We start from the raw sequence: 15,258 nt of genomic DNA, 5'->3' as shown, positions 1-15,258 counted from the left end.
CCTTATTTCTTTTTAAAAAATTTATTCTCCCCCATGGATTTTGCTTGAAGTTTTTAGTTAATGTTGGGGTTCAGGGTCTTCAACTCTGAGAACTTCCTAGTCCTGCTTGAATCAAATTGGACACACTTAGCAATACAATGACTCAGGATTTCATCCGTGAAGTAGAGCTAACTTCACTAAACATTCCATATTCATTTTGGTGGCTTGTATGTGCAGTTACTGGAACCCCCTTTGGGGCCATACACATCATTACATTATGGATCACTCGAAAGTTCCTCTGACTCAAACTGTAAAAGGGCCTAGAAATGAACAACTTACTTTGGAAAAGGTCATTATTTTTGTTCCTTGTTGGGTATCATTAGGACACATCTCACTCAGAGATGTGCTCCCATCTACCCAGTCATAAAACTATATTGGTGTAGGTTTTCAGTTTGGAAAAAAAAAAAACAAAGGCACAACCATCAAACATACACGAAAGGAAGAAAATGTTATGATTGACAGGCAGATGAAAGGGCAAACGAATTATGGCAATCTGCTCTGCCCTAGTCCTAGAATGTTCTTTGGGTCTTTTTTCTTAAGATAATGAATCATGCATGCTTTGACTCATTTGTAGTAGAAAGAAAGTGAGAGCAAGCGCCACTAGGAAGTGAGAGAAATGTTCACCTCTGCAGAGTCCTTAAAGAGCAGAGTTTCTTAAAGGAAGGTCCACAGACCATCTCATCAAAACCATTAAGGATGATAGCCCAAAATGCAGATTCCCTGGCCCCGCTTGAAGTTTCTGAGTCAGACTTTCTGGGGTTAGGGTCAAGGAATCTGCATTTTTACGCAAGTGCTGCAAATGATTTTATGCACGCTGAGTATTGGAAACACTGCCAAAACTTCTGCAGTGGAGGTCACTAGGGGAAGAATCTCCATTCCAATGTATATGGCAAGATGAGAAACACAGACATTCCAAACAAATAAGCTTTGTGCTTGCATCACAAAGCTGTGATTATTAAAGTTTAACAAACACTCTTTTCTTTCATCAGGGGAGGAGAGCAATAATCATTTCTTCTAAAATCAGAATGATGAAGGTAATATAAATCAAACCCATTTCAGCAGGTTTCATTTGGTCTAATTTCTCTGCAGATATTAATCATTGTACAGTCCTGTTCAAACGACATCTAACTCCATATTACCTCAGAATACAGAATGCTCACTCTGATTCTTTCTCTCTTGTGTTATTTTGACAATATAAAAGAAAATAAATAAATTGGAACAGTGGGCCGTCAAGATTGCAAGATGCCAACAGTACCAAGACATTAAGAGAGAAATGGCCCATGCTAAACGTATAACCCAGCATGCAGATGGCAAAAACATTCATCTGCCACAGAGTCATGGGGGAGAAAATAACTCCCATCATTTTTCCTTTGAAAATTGCCATGTCACGTGAAGGTGACAAACGATTCTTCCTAAAAGCTCACAGAGTTTTAAATCTAGGAAATATCCTTCAGAAGACCAAGACAAGTCAAGTTGCACGTTATGATAGCTCGTGGCAGAAAATACCAGCACTTAAGTGTTCTGGATTGAGACACTATAAATACAAAGTTGGAACTTTGAAACTGTAACAGAGAAAAATATATGAGAATCAAAGTTTGTTTCCCATTTTGGGAGTTGGGGTCAAGTAATTTTGCAAAACACCATATATGCCTTTTCTTTGTCTCACTGGAGCATGTTTTGCTTGGCACAGACAAAGGATAATCAGAAAGGAATCTAAATCTAAAGGAATCAGAAAGGATAATCAGAGAAGCAAAAGTAATCCAGAAGCACAAACAGTGGGAACTAAGAGGACTCCAAATGAACAATACACATCTGGTCTGTGCCTATGGATAAAGGTGCCCCAAACAAGGCCAATGGAAAAGTGAAAAAATCCTTGTTAGCTCCCCTTTGATAGATGTAACCCCTGCAAATGAATTGGTTGGGGGTAGACATAGCTATGGAGGAGTAAAGAACAAAGGGAACACTTACGGTTTGTGAATTGTTCCCCTTTTAATATAATTCATCATGCATGTATTTCCAGGAAGGTAACTGTGCCTACAATTACAAAGGATAACATCACTGCAACTTTTGGAAACCACTTCACTTTCATGTTTTATAGCCATATCTCAGGGCAATTTCTTTCTTAGCAGGGGAAAGGAGAGCACACTACCACAATGACCCAACAGTTTTATTTTCCCGTCTTCCCCCTTTCCTGCTAAACACAGATCACTCCCTTTTTGACAGTGGGTAGGGGGACTTTATTTTAAATATAGTTCTGCCTTCAGAAGACCCATGTACCATAGAGAATGACCTCCCCAAGCTCAATGGATTTTAGCATTGCAGAATTTTCTAGGAGGCTACCTGAGTAGGGGCTCTGCACATATGATTCGTTATTCATTTGACCTATTTGATGCTACTAGTCTCTTCATATCAGCCCTTGTCATAACCAATATTCAAGAAGCGAGCCATATATATTGTTCTGTCCGGAAAGGAACTAAAAGTTCTTCAAACTATTTTAAGTTCAGGAAAATGGGCCTGATTCATGGTGCAGGGCCACTACAGCATTTCGTCTTCTAACTCACTTACCCAGAACTCATCTCCAACGTTGCAGGCCACACAGACCTCACTTGAACTCCACCTGAACTAGGACTGAAGATGTCCATGGACTCGGTGCCTCTGCAGAGGCACATTTTACTGATCAGGTCTACTGTCATCTCCACACCAACAACCACACAAATGAACACCATGTTGTTGTTTCAGCTACTTGGACTATTTGGTGTGAGTGTCAGTCTAGAGCTGACTCAGATTTAAAATGTTACTGTTGTTTTAAACAGACTTGCCACCACTGGTTTTGTTCACTGTGGGTATAAAGACAGCCTAAACAGAAACAAATTCATGACAGGTCAAAGAACAGAGAAATAATGCCATGAACATTTTCTTTCGCAGTGTTTAATTTCCTATTTAAAGTATGTAGTAGGAGTAGTGTGTTGACTGTCATCTTACTAGTTTTCTAATTCTTATTAGTGTGTTTCTATCTTGAAGGCATGACAATCAGGTCTGAAATTTAAGAAAGTTGGGACTTTGGCCATTTTAGTTAGACCCCCAACTCTTTGACAGAACTTCCAGTAGGACCATAAGAATCATTTGACCAAAGTGAGTTTGGGGATATTTTCACCAAATTCAACTTCTTGGCCCATTAAGTTCTATGATCCTTTGCAGAATCTTCTATTATTAATATGATATTTTGATGTGGTATAAAGAAACACTGAAAAGAATGAAGACATACGGGTAGGCTGTACAAAGCTAGGTTGTAGTTAAGATTAAACGTCTGCTAATATACTAGTGCAAAAAAGAACACCACTTAAACTCATAATTATAATTCTCTTGGCAACTCAGCTCCCCAAATGACCTTTCTTTTCCACTTCAGCAAAACTGTAAAGTCCATTCGAACCATTAGGACAAGAAAACATTGGCTGGGTCTGTTGCCCAGGTGTAAGAATTAATAAAAATTCAGAAAGATATCCATATACTAATGGGCAATAGTAACAGGAATCAAGACAGACCTCTTACATGATAAATGTGCATCAGTGAAAGATTTCAAAAAGGAGCAATTGGTCATTATGTTTCCCTCCTACAAACATCATCCAGTTGCCTTTATTACCTGTGATACACATACACACACACACACACACAGTAAAAAAAAAAAAAAATTAGTAGTGCTTGGCACACAATTAATGATGGACAAATTATATTTTCAGTTCCCACTGAAATGCACAAGGAATGCTGAAAGTAAAAACTTGCCCTTTAATCGTCACTTACCACAAGTCTATGAGAAAACTATTGGTACGTTAATAGAATACAGAGTCACGTGGATGGATGGCTGTTAACAGTACCTTTTTGGCTGTGTCTATATAGGTGAAGGATATACTCAAGAAAGACAGTTCAGAAAGCCAAAGTCTTAATTTCAGAGCTTCAGTTATCTAGCTGGGTTGTTCACAGACATCACAGAAACGACAGCCAAATCCTAGTATGGACACAGCCAAATCCCAGATCCAGTTTCAAAAAAAAGAAACTGGATATAAGGAAGTAACAGTGAAGCACTGCAATTTGAACAAGTTATGAGACATTACTAGGAGGGGTGTGGAATACAATTTCCTCTTAAAACAAAAGGCTGGACGCTCATCCAAGTGCTGTGTGTTTTTCTTACTTCCACAGCTACACGGGAATGCAGAGAACTTGATGTGGATTACGTGAAAAGGCCACACGATGAAAACGTGGGCAGTAAGGACTCTGAAAACACTGCGAGAAGGAAGGTAATTCAGCTCAGGGTAGAGAAGGCTGCACATGGGGTCGTTGTGCAGTCATTTTTGCGGATTAGGGATGTTTTGTTTTTTTAAAAAAAAACACAAAGAATATGTGACTAGCTCTTCTCACCTTCTCCTAGTGCAGAGAAAGAGCAACGCAGTAAAATGGAGCCTGAGGGTGTTAATTTTGAAATAAGGAAGGTAATTTGTTGATGATGAAGGTTCTCTGATGTTAGGAAGTGTTGCCAAGAGGTTGGGAAATCTTCCCAGAAGGGTTTTAAGATAAGAGCAGAGGCTCCTGTGTCTGAAGGACTCTAAGAGGGTGCTGCTGGGAGCGGAAGCACACCTCTTAGGATGCCCAGGCCCTGGGCTCATGTGCACTGTGTGTATATACACACTTTGTTGGGCTTGTGTTGCACAAATACTCATGCATACGGAGTCAATATAAACTGGCACATAATCGATTTGAGTGAAAAGTCATATAAATCTGCCATTCCCCCCTTACCCCATAAACAAAAGGGAAAAGGAAAATTTAAAAATTCAGACCTATGGCAATGGGTCAGATCTCTACCATATTCTCATTCAAAGGAGGGAGGTAGAAGAGGAGAGCAAAACCCAGTTTGGGATAAATGATTCCCAAGGCCTCTCAGCTATACTTATGTAGCTGGCTCTCATTATACGTAAGATACTCAGCACATGGGACCCAGTTAACAAACAAATAAAGAACAAAAAGAAGAGAGAGAGATTCTTATACTTCCACATCTGGAAAGAAATCTACCCTGTGGATTGACATGTTAAGGTGAACTAGGTAAACAGGCAGTAGTATATCAATGGGCTACTGTATTCTAACAAACGTGTATCGTTAGTTATTGTTTTTCTTTTCAGATATGAATTTCTTTTAGGAGGTTTACTTCAAAACGGTGACACGATCTGTTTCTTCTCCCACCTCCCCCGCCCTCCACTATAGATGATACTTCCGCAAAAGTTCAGATTGCCATGGATGTTTTCGCTCAGGGAACCTCTCTGGGATTTTGATCTTCAGGAAATCCTGGATGCATTTCTCCAGCTCTTCCTCAATTGAGAGCTTTTCCTTAACAGGTTTTTTTTTGCTGCTCACGTTCGACTCCCTGGAGCCCGAAGTCAGAGTCCGGAGCAGATCACTTTTCCGTCGCATCTCTGACTGCTGGATCAGTTGGACGGGGCCCTTCTTGATGGGACGGTCCAGAGTCTGGATGTTGGTCTGGCGCGTCACAGGCCCACAGATGACTGTCTCCTGGGGAGAGCTGGCCTCAGACTGGCTGTCGCAGCTGGAGCTGGAGAGGTCATTGCAAGAGGTGCCACTCTCTCCTTCTTTGTCACCCTTGCCATTCTTGCAGCAGCAATCACAGTGCGAGGATGACCACCTAGATGGCTCACCTGCAAGGAAGCACAGGACCCAAGGGATGAATGCCAGGCAGCTCAGTGCGGAGTAACAACACAGCATGTGAACACACACACACACACGAGCATCCACAACCATGTCTTTAGAAGAAATGGGATGGCACACGGAATGGGCTGCAACAGGAGTACCCAGCAGCCAAGCTCATCGAGCGAAGCAAGTTAATGATGGCGTGCTGCATGACAAGAAATATAGTGTAATGCTTCAGCCCATGGGCATTGGAGTCAGAAAGTTACTCAGCTATACCATCACTAACCTTGCTACGTTGGCATATCCCTTAAATTCTCAAAGCTTCAGTCTCCTTATCTGTGAGATGAGGATAATAATTTCCCCACTTCCAAGAGTTGTAGGGTGGATTTAGACAAGGCAAGTGAAACTCTTAATGCTATGTGTGGCATGCAGTAAGCGCTCAATAAATGCTAGCTGATTTTACTGTGGCTGATGTTAAACCCTAATCCAATGCCCCATGTTATTGCAGTCAGGTAAATAGGGGGAGTCTAGAAGAGTGGAATGACAGCTACCAGTCAGGGAGGGCTTACTTTGTGCTGGCCCCCATGTAAGCTCTGTGCATGCATCAATTCACCGGGTCCTCATGATAATTCGAAGAAATCAGTAGCTCCACTCCCAGTTTCCAATCAAGGAAACTAAGACCCTGGGAATTTAAGAAACTTGTTGTAGTTTGCACTATCTGTAAATGGCAGGGCTGGGATTTGAATACAGGTCTCCCAAATACTAGAACCAAGGCTGTCTGTAAAATTCCTGCTTCTCTTTCAAAACAATTTTCAATTGTTTTGATTTTCAATTTTCTCTGAATCCTTGTTTACCTATCCTCAGAAGTAGTTGTTACATTTTTCCTCTGAGTTATGGTCTACTTTTGTAAATGCATCTATTATTGCACATAGCATATTTTGTTATAGTTCTTTTCTACCTTAGGCATCCCAGCTACTATACCGTGAGCACCCTGAGGTGGACAAGGTGAAATGTTCCTTGTTGTCCTCCCAGAAAATAGCTCAAGTCACAGTGTAGAAATTCATTAAAATACTATCCTAATAATAACATTTAAATACCTGGATCCAGCCATACCTGAAGCCAGACCTGTCAATGAGCCTTCACTTATATGACCCACTACAATATATTTAAGCCAGTGTGAATTCCTCTCTCCCTATTTCCCTAAGTCTTGATTCATAGCATTGCGTTGAGCTATTTGGAGGCAGAGCCACTTTTCAGATACTCAGTTGGTGGCTCCCTAAACTAGGAAATCCACAATTATGGCACAAAGCAATTTCCTAAACATAAGTCACTGCTCCCAGCCTTCCACCCTTTGAACAGCCACAGTGTTCTTGGAGTCATGAACTTAATATTGTTTACTGATCATATGTTATACACCGGGTACTTCATATAGTTCATTGCACTTAAGCCATAAAAAAAAGGGAAATCAGGGCTTCCCTGGTGGCGCAGTGGTTGAGAGTCTGCCTGCCGGTGCAGGGGACACAGGTTCGTGCCCTGGTCCGGGAGGATCCTGCATGCCGCGGAGCGGCTGGGCCCGTGAGCCATGGCTGCTGAGTCTGTGCGTCCGGAGCCTGTGCTCCGCAACGGGAGAGGCCACAACAGTGAGAGGCCTGTGTACCGCAAAAAAAAAAAAAAAAGGAAATCAATCCCCTTTATAATGCTAATATTGAGGACAAGGATAATGTGGTACGTTTCTACGTTTTAAAGGAGACCTAGTTTTGATTTGCACTATATCTTATACTCATAAATAATAAGTCACATGATAATAAGATCTCACTTTATTGTCATTTCTAATGTGGTCAAAGTAGAGGAACCCTAGAATGGAAACCATTAGGAAAGTTATATCCTGCCGTCTTTTACAATGCCTGCCTTCTACATAGCTAAATGATTTAAATATTTATAGCAATTTATACATTTTTCCCCTGAGATAGTAAAAAAAAAAAGTCCCTGTAAAGCACAGTTCCAAAAGTCTCTCTCACATATACCTGCTCTTCTGAACCACTTTTTAAAATGTGACTGAGTATTCATGTACTTATATACCCATTAAACGAAAGGCAACAATCCCATTAGCTAAAAGGAATCACCACAGCAGTAATGTCCTAGTTATCTCAGGCTATTACAAACAAATCTCTTCCGTGCAACAGAGAAACTGTTCAACACGTGCCAGCTGGTAACAGAAAATAGCAGCAACAGAAAATGCTTTCTGTCTGCCAACCCAGACTCTGAGGTGAACGTTTTTTCTCCTTCAGAAGGCAGACTTTGCCTCTGCCTCTCAAAACCTGACCATCCCTATACTAATATGACTCGATGGAAAAATGGCTCCAGCTAATTGGACCAAGGAAAAGTAATCACCTCAACCCAGAGTTGATCTAGTTTTATTTTTTATTTTTTGAGAAAAGTTCAGAAATTGAACTTAGCCTTAAAAAAAAGAAAGAAGGGGAACAGGAGAAAGACAGAAAGGAGAAGAAGAAGGAGATGTGCTGGAGTACTCCTATTACCTTAAAACAAGACGACAAAATATTTTGGCCATAAAACCTGCTGTACCGGTCGAAATACAAGCCTGTGTTTCTCTGCCCAGCAGTTGCCTTCCCCTGAAAGTCATTCCATTCAGTGGACTTGGAGGGAAACCTTGAGGCTTTTCTAAAAGGCATTTTAACAACGCAAACACCATCATGCGAGGGAGTCCTGTGTATTCATGTGGAAAACCGCACGCAGCCCTCCAAGATCCGTCCAAGCCAAGAACCTGGCACAGATGCATTATTTCCTCCCTGGACTGCCAGGATGATCACGGATTTAAATGTCAGCTGGGATCCACCAGCTTCTAGGCAAACAGAAGTATTACTTTCCACTTATTCTAGGCCCTATCACTATTGAAGGGAAATGAAACAAATTAATTTTAGTGGAGCTTGTCATACTACCACGTTTCAATATTTAATGAGCACATCTGAATGTTTTACTATTTTGGAAAGATAATTCATAAGATGGCTTCTGAAGTCTACGTCTTAGGTTGAAATCAAGGAAGAATATGGGATTAACACAGTCTAGCTGGAGGTGCTTCGTGAAGAGTCATTATGAAATTTGAAAAATAATCAAACGTGAGAAGAGAACCACGCTGTTTCTTTTTTGGTAGCACTGTCTGGCGGATCACCCCCTTCCCGAGAATTTAACCACAGAAGACAGAGGTTACAAACCAGAACACAGAAAACCCTTTCGCCCTTGCAGTCCCACGGACATGTACTCACCTGTTCCGGAAAGTGTAAATACATCTATGAAAGGTATGTTCTGTAACTCTAGGTATTCTAGAATCCGCCCAATTACAGCAAAATATGATCTCCTAAATACTTCGGTACTTCAGGTTGCAACATACTTTTGCTCTCAATTTGCTGAGGTTTCAACGCTGGCTGGAATAAATCTCTCCATTTGAGGGGAAAATAGGTTACAATTGATTAGTCAGATAGAGGGAGAAAGCCATTTCATTGCCAGAAAAGTCTGATTTATTGATATTAAAAAAGCAAAACCTCCACTGCCTTTCGAGGGGTGTATTAACTAGTTGCTGGTCAAAGAGCCTAATAGCTCTTCCTTATTTTTAAATAAACCATTGCTGAATTTGCTGGATTTCTTTTTTGCTGCCTGGCACATAATAGAGGTTTGATAAATGTTTGACGATTAAATGAATGAGCCAGACACATGCGTTGAATTATATCAAGTTGATAATGTAGCAGACAGATGTCAGGCTCCAGAGTCAGGCCCTGAAATATGTCAGCTTGGATCAATTACTTTACCTCTCTGAGCCTCAGTTTCCTCATCTGAAAAATAAGGCTAGTAATAGTATCTTCCTCATAAGGGTTTCAGGAAAATTAAATGAGATAGTTAATGAAGGTAAAGATGTTTCACGGTTTGTGGCATCCAATACGCATTTCAATCAGTGTACACGTTCCACATTTGTTCTACCAGAAGCCAGACACTGATCTACATAAACGAAAAAGATCAGGAGCTTGTTAGATATGATGATTAGGTTTCCACTAACACGCCATAAAACCAATTCTTAGGTCTGGCTGGAGCATCATGTTGGGAAGAACACTGATGCTATAATTGGACTCGTCAGGAAAATGTACACCGAGCAATTCATAATGTCTGACTCTATTTGGGACTGGAGAGGAACATAGTATATGACCAGGGGATCATTTTGGAAGGAAGGTTCCTTCAAAGTGCAGTGCTTAGAATTTCACAAATGGATGAGTCTTCCAGGATAAAAATTTACTTTAGGACGCATCAGATAAATTTAAACCCAGAGCCCAGGGAAATTTGTAGTTTGGATTAAATGGTAAGGGGCAGGAAACTCAATAGCCTCAAGTCCTTAAACACTGAATCTTCCAACATTTTACAACTTGGAAAAATTGAGGACCAGTCAAGAAAATTATATGATTACACTCGCTCCCTTTCCACTGTAGCCCTAAGTCCGTACTGACAAAGAAGGAATAAAAGAGGAAAGACAACAGAATCTTTCTCCCCTATGAAAAATTCAAACCGGACTGAGGGAAGCACGACTTAGAAAACTCACAAAGTGCTTATGCATTTTTAAAAGAGGCAGTTCTGCAATCTACCCACACTTCAAATTCTCCACCTGCTAATAATGGTTGTGAACACAATGCACATCATTTACAGCAACAACTGGGAAAACTGCTTTCCCCTGTCTTCTCTGTCAATGATGTAGGAACCTGCCAGTCTGGGAGCTAGGTGGTCAGATTTAATTTATCAAGGCTGCTGAAACACTTTCTCGGTGTCCCAGATGAAAAGGCAATAATGCCCAAATTGATGCTTGTATAATTCTGCTAACCTTGGAAAAGATATTGCATAGTGGAGGTTGGGAATAGGCAGACCGTGCAAGCATCTGAGAAAAATACATCTTCCAGCTTGACAATCATCATTTCTTGCTTGTGGTTGACCTTTTCCACTCAGGGACATTTGGCCTTGAAGGGACCCAGCTGGGGATCCTCATTAAGACATGGCAAGTTTGGGCAACAGCAGACAGTTAAACCACCCATGCATCTGCCAGGGCCAGTCAGGAAAACAGACGTTCCACCTGTTATCTGAACAGGGAGAATTTAATATAAGGAATTGGTTAAACAGATGTTGGAGGAGTCAAAGATAGTGACTGCTAGAGGCAGATACCACCCTTAGGGCTGGGGAGACAAATAAAAGAGAGGGGGTTACTAGAACCTAGATGCTGGCAAAAGGCATCCTATGGGAGGTGAGACCCAGGCATGTGAGGAGGGCACCATGACTGCTGGTCCTGGTATCTCTGAAGGAGACTGGCTCTGGGGATTACAGAAAAAAAAAAAAAAAAAAAAAAAAGAGAAGTGGAACCAACTGCTTCTGGGGTAAATAAAAGCTGAGTTGATTCTGATGAGAGCAGGAAGCAAATAAGGAGTCCTTCTTCTCCCCCTGTTATTACGGTCTTCCTCTAGCGCCCCCTACAGACAGAATCTAACAGGAAGCCAGCTTGGCCAATGAAGAGGGTGGTTAGCTGAATCCCAGCCTCAGCGTCAGACAGCACAGTAGAGAGGGGTGGGTTTGAAGCCGAGAGACAACAGCTTAATAACAGCACACAGACCCCGCCAGGGATGCAACAGAAAAGAAAGACACAGCTCTCGACCTGCTGGACCATGACTGCAAATGGAGGAGTTAGGGAACGGAAGTAAGAACCACCATCTCGGGCTTCCCTGGTGGTGCAGTGGTTGAGAGTCTGCCTGCTGATGCAGGGGACACGGGTTTGAGCCCTGGTCTGGAAGGATCGCACATGCTGCGGAGCAACTGGGCCCATGAGCCACAACTACTGAGCCTGCGTGTCTGGAGCCTCTGCTCCGCAAGCCGCAAGAATAGAGTCCGCGATAGTGAGAGGCCTGCGCACCACGATGAAGAGTGGCCCCCGCTCGCCGCAACTGGAGAAAGCCCTCGCACAGAAACGAAGACCCAACACAGCCAAAAAAAAAAATAATAATAAATAAATAAATATAAAAATCATCTCAGTTCCGTTTCTGCCCAGCTGCCCTTTCTTTTACCTTAAGTGTTTTGCATCTGATCATCCCTCTACCAGCAGCTTATTCTTCTGACTTCCATCTGTTCAGCACTTTTTTGTCCATCCCTTTCTCAGAGCACCTTACCTATTCATCCCCCAACCCAATTTAAGCCAGTCCTAACTTCCAACCTGTTTCTATCACACCACCACAATGTGTAACTATGGATGTGTTTCTAGGTTTGTTTAATGTCCGTTTTCCTGTGTTAAAGCCTGGGTTTGTCCTCTTCTGAATTCTAATGCACACTCCAGGGTACATAAACACTAGGCTATCAGGGCAGCAGGAAATATCTGCATGAAAATGAACGGGAGAGGAAATGGATGATGTGTACAGAAAGTAATTTTTGGTTTACAGTGTTTGTGAGAGGCAGTAAACCTTCCACCAAAAGAAAAAAAAAAAGATAGAGAAAACTGACCTGCAAAACGGAAAACATTTAGGCATATCACTGGACATTTATATGCATGTGGCAAAAACATAAAACATGCTGATCAACAGAGATAACGGCAAAATCCATCCAGAACTGAATAACTGTATATACAGATTTTCTAATTGATCATCACTCATAATTACTTATTAATATCCAAAAATTCCCAAAGGCATTATACAACTTCAGTAAAAATGAACGTTCTTAACCACTCAACTATGGTCTCTAGTCACATAATTTTCCACTTTGGTGATGCTCAGACACCCTCCTAGCTCAGGCTTTTCACCTGTGAGGTGTCTCTCTAAATAAAGCAATGCGATCACGTGTATAAGGCTGTAATCCTGAACTTTAACTTTCTGGTCTACTGCCTTGCTCTTTCAAGTGCTCCTTGATGACACATTTATTTCACATTCTCCAGGGCCTTTTGTCCTTCTCTTACTTTCCTCCTCTTTACTGTATTTCCTCCTTTTAATTCTCAGCATTTTTCAGCTAAGATCATACTGAATTACTCCTGTCCCCAAAGTCCTTATTTGCCTATTTCATAGGGAGTTCTGTGGCCCATCTGATCTCTCTTCCCACCCAGTCTTGGGACTTGCTTTTATATTTTTCTTCACCAATTTTCATAAACTTGAACAAGTCCCCCAAATAATAAGTTCTGCTACAACTCCTCTCAATGAATATCTCAGAGTGTTTTATCTCTTAGAATGAAATGTATATGAAATTATTACAGGGTTTGCATGTCCCCCTTTTTCAGTAAAACCACCCTTCTTTTCCTTTAGGGAACTGCCTCTTCCCTATCACATCCTGAAGGGGCTGTCAACCATGGTGCCACGTCTGGCCATAAGGGGAGGACACATGGACCAAATGTGAACTTCCCATCTCCCAACTGTAGTGGATGATTCAGGCACGGTCAAGTGAGCCAAGCTGGGTGAATCGGAGTCCCCACTGTGACTGTTTTACTTGAACTTATGGGTAGTATCTGCCTTATGATGTGGGATGTACCAAACCAGGAGGATGGGAGTTCACTGGCTATTTTCCTTACCAGTTCGAGAGAGTATTCACGCATGAAGAAGCCAAGCAGGACAGGCAAAGCTGACAAAGAGACAGAGCCCCACATCTAGTGGTATCACGAGTTGGCCCCGTTCCCAGCATTATAATTTTACAAGCCAAGAAATTCTCTGTTGACTTAATCTAGTGAAAGGTAATTTTGTGTTACTTACAATAAAAGTCTTGAACACTATATCAAATTCATATTAACACCTTTAATTTCTGTCTAGTTTACCTCTGTCATCTTCTGAACACTTGTACAATTCTACCACTAATATTGGCCAGTGCTTTAGAGAACAAGTACTGTTAGTTGTCTAAGCTACTTTGTTGGTGACTTGTTTCTTTTCTGGAATCATAGCCTCTTTGCTACACTAGTCCCAACAAATTTGACTAACACTCTCAAGAGACATACTAAGGCAATACTGCCACCTGTTGTACATAGTTATTCCAACGATAAATAAAACAATAGTTGTACCTCCAAAACCAGAAACTTAGCATAATAATAGATATCATTTATTGAGGACTCCTATGTGCCTAGCATTGTGCTTAGCACTTTACATAATCTAATCTTCACAGTAACTCTACAGGTGGATTGTTACTCTCTTTCCTTTTTGTGGAAGACAAAACTGTAGCTCAGAGTGGTCAATTATCTGACCCAAAGTTGCAGAGTTTACATGTAGCAGATTAAGAACGCTGATGTTAGACTTCCATTCCCCAGAACTTAAGAAATAAATTTCTGGTTTTGATAAGAAAAAAAAGAATTCAAGTCGAGGTCTCTTTTAATGCAAAGCCTCTGCTCTTTTTGGTGGACATGTTATTCAATATCACGAGAATTTTCTACTAGACATATTTAAAAATACTAATAGGCCAAAAGGGTTAAAGTGTGGACTTTAAGACATGATAGTCCCAGTGGTAACTTTTGCATCCCTTTGGTAACTTTTCAAAGTAACCACCTGATCGAACAACTTGAAAATCCGGGTTTTCATAGGTTTCTAAAAAATCATTATATTTATATAAGAAATCTCAGCTCCCTTCCCCGAGTTCACTGGAAAGAACTGAAAATGACTAAATGAAGGATGAAGAGCTCTGGTACATTCCTGATGTGTGGGGTATGTCACGCCCCCTCCACCCGTCTTCTGTTCTACCCAGGCTGCCCTGGTAGCAATCAACAGTGTTTGAAGTATGCATTTAATTAGCACAGGAAAAAAAGCCCTTTGCCATTTAATTAAGATTTAATATTTGCTAATACTGTTAATGAATTTTCAACAACCAAGCAATATATGATACCTCCTCAAAGTGGGGAAAATCAAAACACAATAATATATGGCTTATGGGTAAATGCAAACATAAATGTCTATTGATTCTCCTGGTAAAAGAAAAAAAAAGCCAAATTAACCCAGATCAGTTGTCCACGAGCCAGAGTACCCTGGGAATGTTTTGAGAATCACAGATAAAATAACTGTCTTAGAACACTTACAAGTCATAAACTGCTTTGAAGTCGGAGTTAACCAGAAAACTTCAGAGGGTGAGAAAGCCAATCAGGATGCAGCGCAGAACTCACTGTAGACAGAATCACAGAGTGCGAGACCTGGAAGGGACCTTAGAGGCCACTGAGCATGCTTGTTTACAATGAGGAGAGAGAAAGAGTCCTAACAATAGTGTCAAAGCCCAGTTCCAGGTCTGGAGCCTGTCTGAGACCTTGCCAGGGACAGAGCTGGGAGGGTGCAGAGCCATGCAGGCAAAATCAGACCCAAGTGGAGAGGTTTTCGTATCTGAAGAGTCTATCACCTGGGGGAGAAAAGCTCTCAGGAAGAGTCCATTATTGAGTACAGTGAAGATAAACACAGGGCAGAGCAATCTGGAGAAAGCAGATTCCTCTAATATGACCACATGCCTAACGGAGAGAGACAGACAGAAAGTCAGACAGACACTAAGTGATGC

At 41.3% G+C, this 15,258-nt stretch overlaps 1 protein-coding gene across 1 annotated transcript in view; it reads right to left on the bottom strand.

The window, feature by feature from the left end:
* Nucleotides 1-3,885: 3,885 nt before the first annotated feature.
* KCTD16 (potassium channel tetramerization domain containing 16) overlaps nucleotides 3,886-15,258 on the bottom strand; it is a gene marked incomplete at its 5' end in the record, with an annotated part of 265,955 nt that continues 254,582 nt past the window's right edge. Inside the window, one exon of the mRNA XM_082652309.1 lies at nucleotides 3,886-5,738. Coding sequence (XP_082508435.1) covers nucleotides 5,284-5,738 — 455 coding nt within the window. The 3' untranslated portion in view covers nucleotides 3,886-5,283. The remainder of the gene's footprint in view (nucleotides 5,739-15,258) is intronic.

Source organism: Grampus griseus (assembly GCF_964374135.1).
Source record: "Grampus griseus genome assembly, chromosome: 3".
NCBI classification, from domain to species: Eukaryota; Metazoa; Chordata; class Mammalia; order Artiodactyla; family Delphinidae; genus Grampus; species Grampus griseus.
This window is presented reverse-complemented; position numbering and strand designations above follow the sequence as displayed.